The sequence below is a fragment of the Vanessa cardui genome, chromosome 11, assembly GCF_905220365.1.
Source record: "Vanessa cardui chromosome 11, ilVanCard2.1, whole genome shotgun sequence".
NCBI classification, from domain to species: domain Eukaryota; kingdom Metazoa; phylum Arthropoda; class Insecta; order Lepidoptera; family Nymphalidae; genus Vanessa; species Vanessa cardui.
In genome coordinates, this window is record NC_061133.1 from 397,780 (window position 1) to 413,467 (window position 15,688).

At 35.9% G+C, this 15,688-nt stretch overlaps 2 protein-coding genes across 4 annotated transcripts; one reads left to right on the forward strand and one right to left on the reverse strand.

Annotated features, from left to right (window-relative positions):
• The first annotated feature begins 198 nt into the window (after window positions 1–198).
• Window positions 199–3,426, forward strand: LOC124533745. Its single transcript, XM_047109218.1, has 6 exons — window positions 199–634; window positions 714–839; window positions 2,098–2,139; window positions 2,228–2,295; window positions 2,584–2,787; window positions 2,860–3,426. The coding sequence occupies exons 1-6, from the start codon at window positions 301–303 to the stop codon at window positions 2,947–2,949; spliced, it is 864 nt and encodes a 287-aa protein (XP_046965174.1). The 5' UTR covers window positions 199–300; the 3' UTR covers window positions 2,950–3,426.
• A 2,916-nt stretch (window positions 3,427–6,342) lies between these two features.
• Window positions 6,343–13,006, reverse strand: LOC124533559. Of its 3 annotated transcripts, none has more exons than XM_047108923.1 (5): window positions 12,552–13,006; window positions 11,959–12,192; window positions 11,699–11,812; window positions 9,906–10,227; window positions 6,343–9,521 (listed from the first exon to the last, which is right to left on the reverse strand). In XM_047108923.1, exons 1-5 carry the CDS (start codon window positions 12,687–12,689, stop codon window positions 9,337–9,339), a joined length of 993 nt encoding a protein of 330 aa, XP_046964879.1. In that variant the 5' UTR covers window positions 12,690–13,006; the 3' UTR covers window positions 6,343–9,336. The 3 variants fall into 3 exon arrangements, with proteins under 3 accessions (XP_046964879.1, XP_046964878.1, XP_046964877.1); XM_047108922.1 differs by having other exon boundaries at window positions 11,959–12,207; XM_047108921.1 differs by having other exon boundaries at window positions 11,959–12,210.
• Window positions 13,007–15,688: the final 2,682 nt, after the last annotated feature.

Sequence of the window (15,688 nt, forward strand, 5' to 3'; positions counted from 1 at the left end):
CAAATACATACCTATATTGGACATTGTCTCATATGTTACTGATTATGAAAAATATTATGATAAATAGATGTACGCTTATTTTAATATCAAAAGAGTTAAAGAAAATCATTTATCAATATCAAAATATATCTTGTTATAATATAACTAAAAAAGTTTCGCATCATATGTAATACTTTGACAATTGACATTTGACAATTCCTTCCGTGTAACGAAACGAGAACACCAATGAAATATAATTTACGTAAAAAAAAATTATTTTTTAGTTTGTTTACTCAATTTGAGTCATAGACGTTTATAAAAATGAACTCAGTGCAATTAATAAATAGATTTTGTAGATTTTCAATAAATAATATTAATGTTTGCTGTCATAAAAAACCTATCAAATTCTTCGTTAGACATAGTGCGACGATGGGATGTACAAACTATAAAAAATTGACTCCACTGATAATAAACATTCGGCGCTTAGGGTTAGGACCTACTTCAAAGGATTTTGACGAACCAACCCAGTTATCAGGGCCATTGACAAAAGGTCACGCCACAGCACTAGTCCTGCGTTTAAATGATGAAGAGAGAAAAATGTTATTCAAGGCATTACAGGAGTACGAATCGAATATAATCAAAGAGGAGTTTGAAGGTCTAATTTTTGCGCGATTTAAGTGTGAAAGTGTACTATTATTTAATGAAATAGAACAATTATTCATTCATTGCTTCAGACAAATTGGCTGGACAGCGATGGAGGACTAAACTCGGCAGACCTAGCAAGGTACCTACGTTAGGCGACGTCGACCCCACTGGATCTTATTGTCCCGTTCCCGAAGACTGGCTAAAGAAGAAATATGGTAATTTTCATAAATATTATATGAAATATGTTAAGGCATTTTGTAGGATTATTAAACCAGAGCTATCTAGTTTTTCCATTATCTTTACCTGTTCAAACTTAAATTATCTTTCATTTAAACTCATTTTAAGAGATAAATTATTATTTGCAAAGGTATTATAAAGATATGTTCAAATTATAAGAACAAAAGTTATATTTATACATCTATAAAATACTGAATATATCTTTAAAATTTATGAAAAACAAAACTGGCTTCTGGAATCTGGCTATAGTAACAAGTGTAATGCAGAGTTGGTCTAGTAACTGATTTTGATGTTATGTAAAGTAAATTATTATAATTAAGACATAAAACTGATCTTACTTAAATATTGGATTTCTGGATAGATTTTTATTCAACACAATGTTACTCAAATTAAGGACTTGAAAATTCTCACATTTGAACCCACAATCTCTGGTTAAGATTTAACCAAAAATCTCAGCTTTGTGTTTTTTTTGACAATTACTGAAAATACAATGCAAAAGCTGCAACTAAGTTGACAGACATGTAAAGTTGTACATTAATATAATCATAACAAGTTCATATATTTTATAAAGTCAAATAAGTGGTTAGTAGGTTTGTCTACCTTTTACTTCTTGTTTTTAGAGACTGACTAATACAATTAAAATTAAATGTTAACAAAAGTTTATCAATATGTGAAGATGGCATGTACAATTTGGAAATGTTCTCAATCCAGAAAATTTGCATTAGGATTTGGAACCATGGCTAACTGTAAGAGTGTATTAATACTGTTAAAGAATATAAGCCTAGAGATAAAGTATGATTGCTTATCTACTACTGTGTTACTTTAACTCCAGAATTGAGCATTAAAATTTAAAGAAGAAATAAGCCTAATGATATACAAAATGACTAATTTGATACAAGACAAATGATATAGATGTTTTAGAAATAGTTTGATTAATAATATTGAATGATAAGTAATACTTAGCCTCTACCTCATGTCTTGAATTTCAGAATAACAATGGACCAAATTTGTACAATTGGCTAAAATAAATCAATTTTCAATTATAAATATTTGTAGACATTCAATGAAATTTTGTATTACCTAGTCATAGTAGTTCTTAACAAATTTAAAATTCATAAATTTATTAAATACTATAATATACATATAATAAATAAAAATACAATAGAATTAAGAATTGACATTTAAACAAACGTCTTATATCAATTTAAATTACCTATAAGTGAATTTTATTTTCAGCTGCCAAAGTGCCGATCCCTTCAACGAGGGAATTACTTCATTGTAAGTCATAATTTTTTTTCATCTAGTTGCATATTTTTTATGCTTTAAATAACATGCTGTAAATAAACATATTTGTGAAAATTTTCAGTGTCAGTTGCAAATTCTATACCCTTCATTGGTTTCGGTTTCCTGGATAATTTCATCATGATAATTGCCGTGAGTTAAACTTTATTAGTACTAGTTACGTAAGTAGAGAAATAAAATTTATTTAATCTATTTAATATTTTCTAGACATATATCACACAATATCAATATATGCACGGAAAATATTGTAAGTGGGGCGGAAAAAAAAGAAATATTTTAATGTTTAGTTGCAACGAAAATCATAGTAATATTATATTTGTATCTCAATTTTCCATGAATAAGTTAGCCCTTGTGTCAGCAGTAGCTTTTGACGTTTCATGTGTCCGGTGCGGTACGGTGCGGCTGCGTGCGCGCGCGCAGGGCGACAGCATCGAGAGCAGCATGAGCGCGTACATCACGCTGTCGACGATGGCGGCGGCGGCGCTGGGCAACACGTTCAGCGACGTGATCGGCATCGGCTCGTCGTACTACGTGGAGCGCGCCGCCGCGCTGCTGGGCTTCGGCGCGCCCGCGCTGTCGCCCGTGCAGCTCGACATGCCCGTCAGCCGCCGCTTCGCCAACCTGGTGCGCCCCCCGCCGCCCCCGGCGCCCCGAGCGCTCGCCTCGCCTCGTTACATGTTGCACTTCCGCTTTCAGGGTCGGGTGCTGGGCATCACGCTCGGCTGCTTCCTGGGGATGATCCCGCTGCTCTTCAAGGACGAGGAGAAGAAACCCGAGACTAAGTAATCGTGTGACCGTTTGAAAATCCTTTAATGTACTAGCTCACTGATATCGATGTTGAATATCAGTGAAGCATGAAACAGTATGATGTATGAAAAAATATATATATTTAAGTAGGCGAATAAATTAAAACTTTTTGATATTGTTATATTAGACACAGACAACTTTTTATATCACTAAAACTACTCGACAGACAGGGCGAGGACCCGTCAGGGTATTAAACCTTATGAATATGAAGGTGCATATTAACTATATTGCATTGTCTAAAGTCTCCTCCTCGAACCGAGTTGAGTTCTCGTAGGGTAACTCGCGTGACCATCATCGGCCTAATTATTTCTTAGAATAGTCAAACAGGCCGCACGTATCGACCAATGGGGTGCGAGTATTTCGTTCTCTAGGAGTTGAACGAGTGGCTCGAGCAATCTGGCGCTCCAGTTGCTAAAGTAACGGCTCTGTGACACAGTCCTATTTAGAGTAAGAAAATCAAATAACTATAATCGCTTGTATAGTGTATATACTTATTAAATACTATAAAATTTTATATTAAATATATGAATTTTGTGAATACAGACTAATAAAAATAGGAGCACAATTCAAGAGCACTGTTAATATTTAATATTAATCACGGTATAGAGCACAAGAGTCAAAATGTTATTTATAATGAAATATCTAGTTAACTTTCATAGCTATATATTTTATTAGTGTATTCTATGTTAACTAAAGTTCTAAATAACACCAAGTACTGTAATATGTATTAATAGTAGCTAACAAAAACCCAAGCTATTGCATACTATGTTTAGACTAGATATTGTATATCACAAACAAGGCTTTGCTAACAATGTTGCGGGTACCGTCCATAGTAAGTTGTTACTGATGTTCGAATGTTCACACTAGCAGTCCTACATGTCATTTTCACTAACGTCATAATATGTATGATATATATACATATATATATATATATATATATATAATTTAAATAAATTATCACTATTTATTTCTCAGGCGAATATGATCTTTGCACAAACGTAATAACTTGTAATATCATATGACCTAATATATTCGTCAATTTGACGCGTCGGTTTACATGCACTTGCTTTCTCTGACGCGTAAATCTATAGTGACGAATAGCGTCGAATGGCGCGACAGGGAGCTATTTCTATTAGTTGTGTAAATCGGCAGTAATCGGTTTTATTTTTATTCCATTGCATTTTCCGATGCTACATCTAATTTGTGTCGTACTTACTATACGTATGTTCTTTTCCAACCGTAACGGAAAAAAGTCAAATAAACGACATTCGACGGCAATTTGACGCGATATCATTGGTCGAGAGCTTAATTAATCTATGGTTTCCGAAAAAAGTATCGTTTTGAACGTCAACGAAACTGTCGTCAGAATTTTGAAAGTAAAATTAAAATGGAAATAAGTGGTTACGTGCAATAGTGTTGTGTTAAAAATAAAGATATAGTAATCGTGAACTAGGACTTGTGCACAATATAGCTGATTTATTGTCTAATCGCATGAAATACATAAGTCTAAGCTTTGTTTACCTTTTTTCTTGCTTCCATTTGGAATAGTACAAGTTGACATACAATGGGATAAAAGATTATCCCCATAAGTTAAGTCATAATCGAGATCAAGATTTGACTTATCAATGCCAGACTGCCATCAATTTGTATTAATGATTTAGTTTATTAAGGTGTTAATGTTATACTGTTATGCGCGTTGGCGTAAGATCATACCGAGTATATTTCCGACGAATTCGAGCATTTTAATTGATCCTGTTCTCCAAGCACTACAAGCTAATAAAACTTCTACTGACTGGAGAACTACCCAAAAAAAATTATACGATCTTAAACCATTGCTGATCTTGCGTCAATGCATACAAGTAAAATTATGTGTTTTTTATCTGTATTATATTATATGACGACAATCGAGAGATGGACAATTTGAACAATCTACATTTTTTATTTATTTATTTTTTCCGCTCGTTAAATCAAATTTACACAATGGGCTTTGGTATTTCGCTGTTATTTAATGTGTTCATGTTTTGTAATGATAATATACAATCTGTTAACTATGTAAATAGCCTCAAAATGTTATATTTTAAAGTTAGTTTATTTGAAGCTTATTTAACATTCTAATGAGCACATCTCACTTAATTGTGCTGAGACTTTTGCAGTATGTACATAATTAAGTTTGTTTGTGTCGTGTCTCGAGATCTAGAGATTCAGAGAGACAACGCGAGTTCACCTTGATGCTCAATTCTGCAATTCAATTTGGTACGCTATAAAACTCAGTTCTATATAGTCAACTGTGAATACTCTTAGATTAAAGAGTACTCTATCAAGGGAATAGAGATATTTATTCATTTAATATATGTAGTATATATAAATAGTTAATAACAATTATCTACAATTTAAGTGATTTGAAAAAAATCTAATATCTATTAGAACTATTTTATATCACTTTTGGAAGCAAGCTATGTTCGATTAATTGTCTAATGCTGTTTTGACTCAGCACCGACTACGTTGTTAAAACGCAATGTAAATGAAAGCAGCCGATACGGTGCGTACGTGCTTGCGTTTCGCGGTACTGGGGATTTTAATTTGTCAAACGTACCAAAACGTGCTGTATTGAATATACATTTTGTCACACTTACTATATCTACCTTTTTTATATTATTTCTGCGATGAGAGAGGTGTGTTGTGTAAATTTGTTTCATTACCAAAGATATGATATGCAATTTTTATACATAATTATAATAACAAAAAGAAGATTCGAGTATTACATATCGTCTGCGCAAGTACTTATATATTTAATCTGAAACATCACACATGTTAATGTAAGAGTATACTGGGCAATGGTTCTTTTGGTTTAGAGGTGCTGCAATAAGGATTGATTCCTGATGGACACTTGGCTCCTTACGACTTTTTGCGTCGTTGTGTTCAAACTGCACTATACGTATCCTTTAGACTATCTAGGCGTCTAATCAATCGACAGTTTACTCCGACACAGGTAAAATATACGAAACAAATACTGCTATTAATGTACTGTTTGAGAATTTAAAGTTTATTAATGAATAGAGATAATGGTTATTTTAAGCGATTTTTGTTAATTTATAGATACGTTTTAATGCATCGACAAAAAAATTAAAGATTACAAAACTATACATATCTTTCATTTAATATATTCTATCAGAAATAGTATGTCTGAAGTTTTGTTGCTCTCGTTTGAAATGAAAAAAAAAAAACTTTCCTTACAAAACCATACCAAAAAAGGTGAATCAAGTGCGAACAAGTGCAATCAAAGTAGAGTCAATTATCATCATAAAGTTTGGAATTTCACAACAAACGCACTACATTTACAAAATAAGAATAGAAAAAGAACAAACATTCGATTGTCATAATAATTTATTCACAGAGTCAAAGTGTTACATATTTTGATGAATCGCATACAATGATCTAATGAAATGATTTTGAATCGAATTCGATGACACTGGTATTTTGTTACAAAACATTTAAAAATCGATTGTAGTATTAATAAATTAAGCGAATCGAGATATTTATTTATGGTTTATTGAAAAAAACATGTGAACATGTGGAGTACAATTTGACAAGCCCAATCCGTTTAGAATATAATTGAGGGTTCCATAAGTCTTAATTTACAAATCATTATATTAACACAATATTATAAATTTTGTATTCAATTATATTTCACAGCCAAAATTGCACAATACTCTTAATACTGTTACTGCCACAGTACATCCATACATTGATAGCGAAGACATATTTGTTATAAAAAAAAAAGATTTTCCTAATATTTCTAAGAAAATTTAACTACGGAACCCACAAAGCAAACATTCGATTTTATCATATCTTACAGTATAATGTCTGCTAAAAGTCGTTTACAACTTTTAGTGCGAGGGAATATAATTATACAATAATTACATATTCCCTCCTTAGGTTACACTAATATGAGATCCTTTACGTTACTAATGTGTACTTCGACGTTACTCCATACCGAATTTTAATTAATCGCTCAACGAATACTATAAGCGTAGCCCGGCCCTGGAGTTCTCTACTGAGGAAAATATACCAAACAAAAGTTTTAGTAGTTAGCAGTGTTTAGTTTTAGTTCAGTGTTATTAACTAATCAAAATTAACTACATATAATTATATGTGTACACGTATGTACTAGGACAAATAAATATTGCAAAATCAACTGATATTGAGAACAAGCCAACTGTTTCTCAATATCACTAATACGTGTTGATTTCCGAGCCCTTCATCGAATCCAAGGCCTGGCTACGCCCATGGTATTCATAGTATAAGCGGTCACCTACAACTAGTAACTTATACATTTTAATGTTATATAATTTTACTAATATTTATAAAATTGTTCTTACAACGCTTAAAAATTTTCTCCCTTGAAAATGTATTTGTAATCGACAACGATGACGTCACGCTAGCTGCCACTAATTCCAGAATAAAATGACTTATTGCAACAATGTTTAGACAGGAGATTAATTCCTGGGCAGCGATACTGGCCCGGTCGAGGCTGGCTCACCTTTTACAAATTATCTTACAAACATATTCGATCAGGGCGACACAACATCGTGTACCTACTATCGATTTGTTTTGTCAATATATATTAGTTTACAAAAATATTGCTGATAACATTGCTAATCATAGCCTTTAAATAGGCAGACTACCTACATTAATATACGTTGACGTTAAACCTACCGCCTTACTAATAATTATTGTATAACCACACTATGCATTTTATTCTTCTTCCGAATGTCAGCTCACTGATCTCAGAAAGAGAGAAATCGGTGTGTAATTATACTGCTATACAAGGCATATCAGTAAAACCGCTACTTTTAAATAAATTTGACGAAATTTCAATTTAATCTATTTGTACAAATTACCTACATTGTATATTGTAACTAAGACAAAACAACGATACATGCGTTTTAAGCTATCTTTACAAAAATATTAAGTAAGGAGAACGGCAGTAGCGCACACAATTATAGTTATTGATGCGGTGAGTCGGTTCAATGACTTTGTATGAATGGTTGTGCATTTTCGACTTTGTAATAATCACATTGATATAGTCAGTGGCTACTCAACAATCACCACTTATCCACAATAATAATGAAATCCTGAACGTTTCTCGAGGTCACGTGGCGGCGACGTCCTTCAGGGCGAGCTCGAATCGGATTAAAAGAGAAGACACTCGTTGGGTGACTTAACTTTATCGCGTTCGCCTCGCTCGATCATCGCCGTGAGTGCAATCCCATTTTGAGTTCGACATACAATTAATTTCGGAAACGATATTCCGCCAACAACACTTCACGTTCTTACTGACTGTACAGGCGTTTTCTGCGCTCGGTACTTACGTGATATAATCGAATATTAAGTACTTAAATTGTATGTAAATTTTACATATTTATAGTACTCAATATTATAAATTGAACACAATACATAAGCTTGTAATATTTATGACACATACTATATAACATATTTCAATAGTGTTCAGTGGTGTTATTGTTTTTATTGTACAAATAAATAACTACAAGTGCTAATATATATTTACAATTTACAGGGGAGTGATTAGCGCATTACGCAGAATGCTACGCCGTCGTCGCGGTCCTCGGTCGCCAGCGCTCCGCACAAACTTATAAACAGATGTGTGATAATTCACTAAAATTAACGACAAAAGCAATATTTAATCACAACCCACAGCCGCTCATTGGTTAAACCAAAGGAAATGTTAGTATCCACAGCATTTTCATATATACAAATACATAATTGTCAAATAAAAAAAATCACTGTTTTAGATCACCGAAATGCTCGTAAGGCATAGCGCTACACTAAATATACACGGCACATTCGTCACACGCGCCGAACGTGTCGCTATCAAACCACTCGATACATGGATAAGAAAAGGTATAATTTATAAAAATTGTAAAGTTACTTGTCATTAGGAATGCCAACTGTAAATTCATCAAAACAAAACCGGTCACGACGAACGGCAGAGAGACCTGAGCGCCAACTACGCTCTCCGAGTGTACGACGGGCGCTACTCTAACTGTCGACGTTACTGCAATCACTTAGCACTTGCCGCGGCAATTCTCGACGCAACTGCTATCTATGTCTTCAAGGCCGAAATGCCTCACGGGGTTAATGACCCTAAGGGGTCAGCAATTTCAGAGGTAGGTCGTGGATACCGGGGCATTCTTACGAACGGTCCAGAGGTGGACGGTCACAGGCTGATATGAGTTTCCTTAAGCTTTTACTGCTTCGTAACAATGCTTTGGTCTCTTTTCGGACATGGAATAAACAATAGTGCAGCGGTCACACTCGCGTCGGGCGCCTCGCTTGGGCGGCGCGTCACTCGGCCGTGCGGTTGCGCGGCGCGCGGCGCCAGCAGCGCTCGGCGGCGGCGGCGTAGCGCGACTCGTCGAAGGCGGCGCGCGCGCCCAGCACGATGCTGAGCGCCGACGCGTCCTGGCCGTGGCAGCCCGAGTATCGGTACTGCGGCTTCTTGTCGAACCGGCAGCCTCCCGACTGCGCGCCTGTCGACGACCAAACTTATTACGATACATCGGAAGTCGTTCGTGATGTGACGAATCCCCTTAAATGTGACGCTGTCGCATGTACATGCATAAAAAATTATAATATCAAACATCATCAATTTCCCTGTTTTACATAGAGTACTACATCAGCGCTAAATAGTCCCCTCCGCCAAATCTGTTAAAGTATTACGATTCGCTGAACTAATCACCTTTTCCACCCAACTACTGATAAACAATCGATTTAAAAAAAAAGTGTATGTTGTTTTATGCGAAAATAGCTCTTCGATGAGTAGTGTCGATGTAAACATGTTGCATCCCAGAGTCTGGGAGTGCGGACATCAACTTTGAGACTGGCCTGCTGCATCGCCGCCCAACTAGACCTACCTATGGGCATGATGCAGTCGAGCGTGAGCGCGCACTGGATCCACTGGCGCATGACGTCGGCCAGCGCGGGCCGCGGCGCCACGAGCAGGTGGCTCACGTCGAGCATCTGCACGAAGAGGAAGTCGTCGGTGCTGGCGCGCAGGTAGTGGAACATGCGCGGGTGCGTCAGCGACGTCACGGCGGCGCGCCGCGGCCACGCCAGCACGCCCAGCGCGCCCTCGCCCGACACGCGCGCCCACTGCGCCGCCAGCGCGCCCGCCGTGCCCGCCCAGCGCTGGGACGGCTCGCAGTAGATCACGCCGCCCGTGCGACTCAGCGCGTGCTGCGAGCCGCCGACTCGTTACGATACGATACGATACGATAGTGTTAACATGCAAAGCAGTAGGATGCCCATCGTCTAGGATGGTGAACTTTGTTACTTTTTTTAACTTGGGATAGAAATTAGAGCTTTTGTTAACAAGTAACGGCTTACACCTCATGGCTGAGGTTGACGTGGTATATATAAAATTATAAACCACAAAGCCCCCATCTATTTGATCATACATAAAATATTGTTCTAATATTCATAAATAAACTAATAATTCATATTATAACAGAAAATAGAGCAATGTGAGACCTGGCTGAGCGTATCTCACTCATATTTTAATCAGTCCGCGTATCGCCTGACGTCACATTGTCACTCGAGATAATTGATATGATAACTGGCACCAAAGCAAAGGGCCGCTTATCGAATACCCATAAAATGAAGACGTCTCATAATCTATCATCGATAAGATAAGGGATCGCCTCATGAGTTGGTACTTGAATGGATTTTATGGTGTCATGTGAATCGAAATCATTATCAATATAAATTTAATGACACGTATTAAATAACGAATACTTAAATATTATAGATACTTGTACTTGACTGTTACTGCTAGTGCTATTCAAATTGGTTTTTGACTAAAACAGGCTAGCAATAATAGGCTGTTTCTATTAATTTTCACTTTCAGTAACCACCATTAAAACAAGAGCGGATAAAGTATGCACGTTATGCAAAACAGACGGAAATAATTAGCTAGTATGTTTTTTTCCTGTTTAATGCACAACCTTTACATACGACCTTATCAAACTAACAGAATAAATTAATTTATATAGAATTTCATTACAATGCTATAATAATATAATAAGTTTTAATCATCAACGCGCTGGAGTCGCTTCACTATATAATAAATAATAGCGACTCGCATCGAAAGGGTGCGATGTGATATTTAAACACAAAAAATTAAGGCATCACTTAAAACTTCTAAAATTATCGGTGTTCTCTAATATATTGTGCATGTATTGTACACTTGTATTGTATGTAAACCTTCCTCATGAAACAATCAATCTATTAAAAAACCACATCAAAATCCATTGAGCAACTTTATTCTAAGCATACATAGGGAAAGACACGGTAGGCAACTTTGTTTTATACTATGTAATGATAACACTACCATGATAATCAAAGCTCAACCATGTTTCATAACTTTAAATAAAAATTTCAAGACACTATGACATGATAAACAAATTTTAAAACATAAAATATAACACAATCATTTCAAACTACAGGTATGAGTTTATATCACTATGTAAGGACTGATTGCTCTAGCATTTTATTTTCACATGATTCGCATTCCATTTATGCAGATATGTCATACTTACTAAATACTAGTGTACTACAACTATATGTGTATATGTATTTCTTAATAGAAATAACTGATAGTATAAATAAGTAACTAGTTTAAATTAGAATAATGACATAAATTAAAAACCTGGATTATAAGTGGACGATAGGCAGTGATGCTCTCATCGCTGACGTGTGAGGGGAAAAGCTGCAGGTCGAAATCAATGATGGCACACTTTGATGAGTTGCAGTAGTTCGACACCTGGAATTAGTAAGCATTACAATTACATACAATTACTAATAACTAGTTAATTAAATGACAGTAAATGTTTCATTTATTGTTTACTTTTATATACATATAATGTTTAAACCATTGCAAATAAATTATCATTACAGGTGCATCCTTACCACAGCCAGGGAGTATGGTTTTAATCCTAGGTTATATACGAGAACTGTGTATGGCAGCTGAGCTGCATCCCGCACGAAGGAGACAACATTGGCATGGTCATCGTTTCGTGCATGGGTGACAATGACCGGCACTGTAGTGTTGTGCCAGAGATCTGTGTGCCCCTCCAGCCCCACAAGGCGAAGGTATCGCTCCTCCTGCACCAGATGCTGCTCTTCTTCATCTCGCAGTTGCTCCTGGGTCAGAGAAACCTGCTTTGTTGTGATATTAATGCCTTTAAAATTATATTAATTGGACCAATTAAAATAAACCAATCCCCACATAAAATTTACAATTGTACTATTTTGTTATGTTCATTTTGATCAATGATTCTTTGAATGATCCTTTGGTGTTCTGTGCATGTCACATTCTAATTAGAAACAATCACTAGGGTGTATCAGTATACCCAAAAGGCTTAAATCTTATGCTTATAAATAGTTAGCAGTTTTGCTATATATTTAATAATTGATTGTGCAGTAAATAAGTATGGTATACAATCTTGCTGCATTCTGTCTATGATGTAATTATTATAAATAACAAATTACCAGAAAATTACCTGAAAATCTTTGATGTGCTGATGCGTTTGTGTAACAATACTTTGAAATGACTGCGGTGGCTGGGAGTGGAAAATTATCAAAAATAAACTTATTGCGAAAACTGACGTAGAAAACAGTAGAAAGCTTTTCGTTTTCATTATGAATGCATTATCACAAAATGCCCTTCTTATGCATTTCCAGTTTTTATTTATGTTTATGAAGATATTACCTACATTTTTGTTTAACAATCATTCACAAAATAAAACAAATCAATATCACTGACATAGCATACACACCCAAAAAAATTATATAAACATTAAAACCTTGAATTAACGCTTTTATATTACGAACAACATCTTGTTCTTTATTAATGAAGGAATTACTCAAGCGTTCGATAAACAAATAATATCGAAATTAATTAACTTTGGTAACAAACTCAGTCTTCGCCGCAATAATTTTAGTTAAACAAATGTCAATTCAATTCAATTCAATTCTTGGTTTAATGGCTTTTAGTTGTGCCGACAGGGCACAGATTATTTCGCCAATGTCACGTAGGATGGAGAAGACACGAAAGAGATTGATCGGAACAGTTGAGGAAACAAACTCAATTAAATTTTGAAGACTAGCATAGTAGTAGTAATTTCCTTGTTAATCCTCAACCTAGAACAACACAAACATTAAGGGTTAATAATATGTTACAATAAAAATAATTGTTAGTACTCTAAACTATATATACTAAAATATAACACTCAATGGGACTATTCACAACTTAATTTTATTACATTTAATATATTTACATAGAAAAGAACAAAATGGACTAAACACAAACGTCAACAAACATTCAACATTTATAGGGCGGGGGACTTTAGGAGGGAGAACGTCGTAAAGGGGATGAATAAGTTTAGGACAAAGGAACAGGACGTGGGTTGCGGAACCTTCGTCTAGGCCACATTCACACAGCGAGTGATCACGAACTCTTATCTTTGCTAGGTGGACAGGTGTGCAGGAATGGCCGAGGCGTAAACGACAGATAGTGGAAATGATCCAACGATCAGCGTGCCTGTGAAATGAAAACCATGGACGCCTCGGAATTTTAGGTTGTAACGCCGAATAATACTTACCCTTAACCGATTTTGATGAAATCCAAAAAGAGTTCCAGGATTTATCCATTTCAGCTTTCGCAAGAGTGAGTAAATCTCTAGCAGAATTGACAAAATGCTCCGATGAACCAAATTGTGTAGCAGTCTTTGCATAAGAGTCAGCCATCTCGTTTCCAATAATACCTGAATGACTTGGAATCCAGACGAGCAAAACTTGTAGACCCTGATGATGACAGGATAACAGGGCCTCTCTGATCTTGAAAACGATGGAAAGTCTTAATTTGCTACGAAAAGGATTTTCCTTAATGGCTAACAGGCAACTTAAGGAGTCACATAAAATAATTGACTGTTGAATATTATGTGACTGGGCGTACTTAATAGCTTCCAGTAAAGCAATAGCCTCACCGGAAAATACCGAAGTTTCAGGGGGACATTTAAAAAGTAGTGCTATTTTATATTTGGGAATCCAACACGATGCACCAACGCATCCGATTGGAGAGAGTTTAGAGGCATCAGTGTATATAGGGAGGTGATTTGGCCAATTTTGATGAAAGATTCTTTGAAATTGGATAGCAGTATCAGAAGAACCTTTTATAAGACCGAGGTTTGTAATTACAAGAGGATTAAATAAAAGAGCCTTAAAGGAGGTGGAAAAAAGAGGATTAGAAGGAAACGTGTTAATAGGATGAGGCAGGTTGGTATACTTAAGGAAACTGTTTAATAGGAATGAGGATTTCGGACTGTCCGGGTTGCAAAGGTGGGATAATTTGTTTAACCTGGTCAAAAGAGGATGGGAAGATAGCTGTAACAATTTGATGACAAAGCGGTCACATAAATATTGTCTCCTTATATGTAGAGGAGGGTCAACACACTCAACCTGTAGAGCATTAGTAGGGGTGGATTTCATCGCACCCAAGATTATGCGCAAACATTTATATTGAATTTTGTTTAATTTTTCTGAAGCAGATTTATTGAAGGGATCTAGAACAAACAGTCCATAGTCCAAATGACTACGAACTATTGCGTTATAGATCAGCTTCAATGTATAAGGGTGAGCTCCCCACCAAACTCCAGACACTGCTCTAAGGGCATTAATAGATTTTTCACATTTCTTGGCTAAATAATCAGAGTGTGAAATTCCGTTCAGTCGTTGATCGAGAATAATACCAAGAAATTTTATTTTGTCTACAAAATTGATGCGTTGACCCTCATAAGATAAATTGAAGGAAGGTATATATCTCTTTTTAGTAAAAATCACTGCTTGACTTTTGGCTGTCGACAGCGATAAGCCATGGTCAGAGAGCCATTGGGATAGGTAATGCAAAGCAGTGTTTAATCGGAACGTTAAATTTTCAATGGAGCTAGATCTAAAGTACAAAACAGTGTCATCAGCATACTGGAGTATGTTGCAAAAATTGTTAACAGACAAATCGAGGTCATGAGTGTATATGCTATAAAGCAGAGGACTGAGAACTGAGCCTTGAGGAAGACCTTTCCAGACAAGTCTGGGGGGAAGAGAGAGATGTTGGTGTCTAACCGTTATTGATCTGCAAGTTAACAGATTACATATGAGATGTACAATCCTCGATGGAATACTCAGCTGTTGCATTTTCTGCCTGAGTAACGGAAGAAGGACATTATCATATGCAGAAGATATATCAAGAAAGATTCCCACAAGGTACTCTCCTTTAGCGAAGGCAATTCGAATGTCTGTTGTAAGAATGCTTAGACTATCAATGGTGCTCAACCCCTTCCGAAAGCCAAATTGAGAGGGAGCAAGTATATTTCTGCTTTCCATTAACCATTCCAGGCGGTTCTTCAAAAGATGTTCAGTGATCTTTGCCAAAGTTGACGATAAAGCTATGGGTCTATATGAATTGCAATCTGAAGGGTTCTTACCCGGTTTAAGAATAGGGACAACAATTTGCGACTTCCAAGATTGCGGGATGATTCCTTTGATAAAAACCGAGTTAATTATATTTAAAAAACAATTTTTCGCTTTATCGTTCAATTTAGAGATAAAAGAGTAAGGAACGCCATCTTCCCCAGGAGTAGAG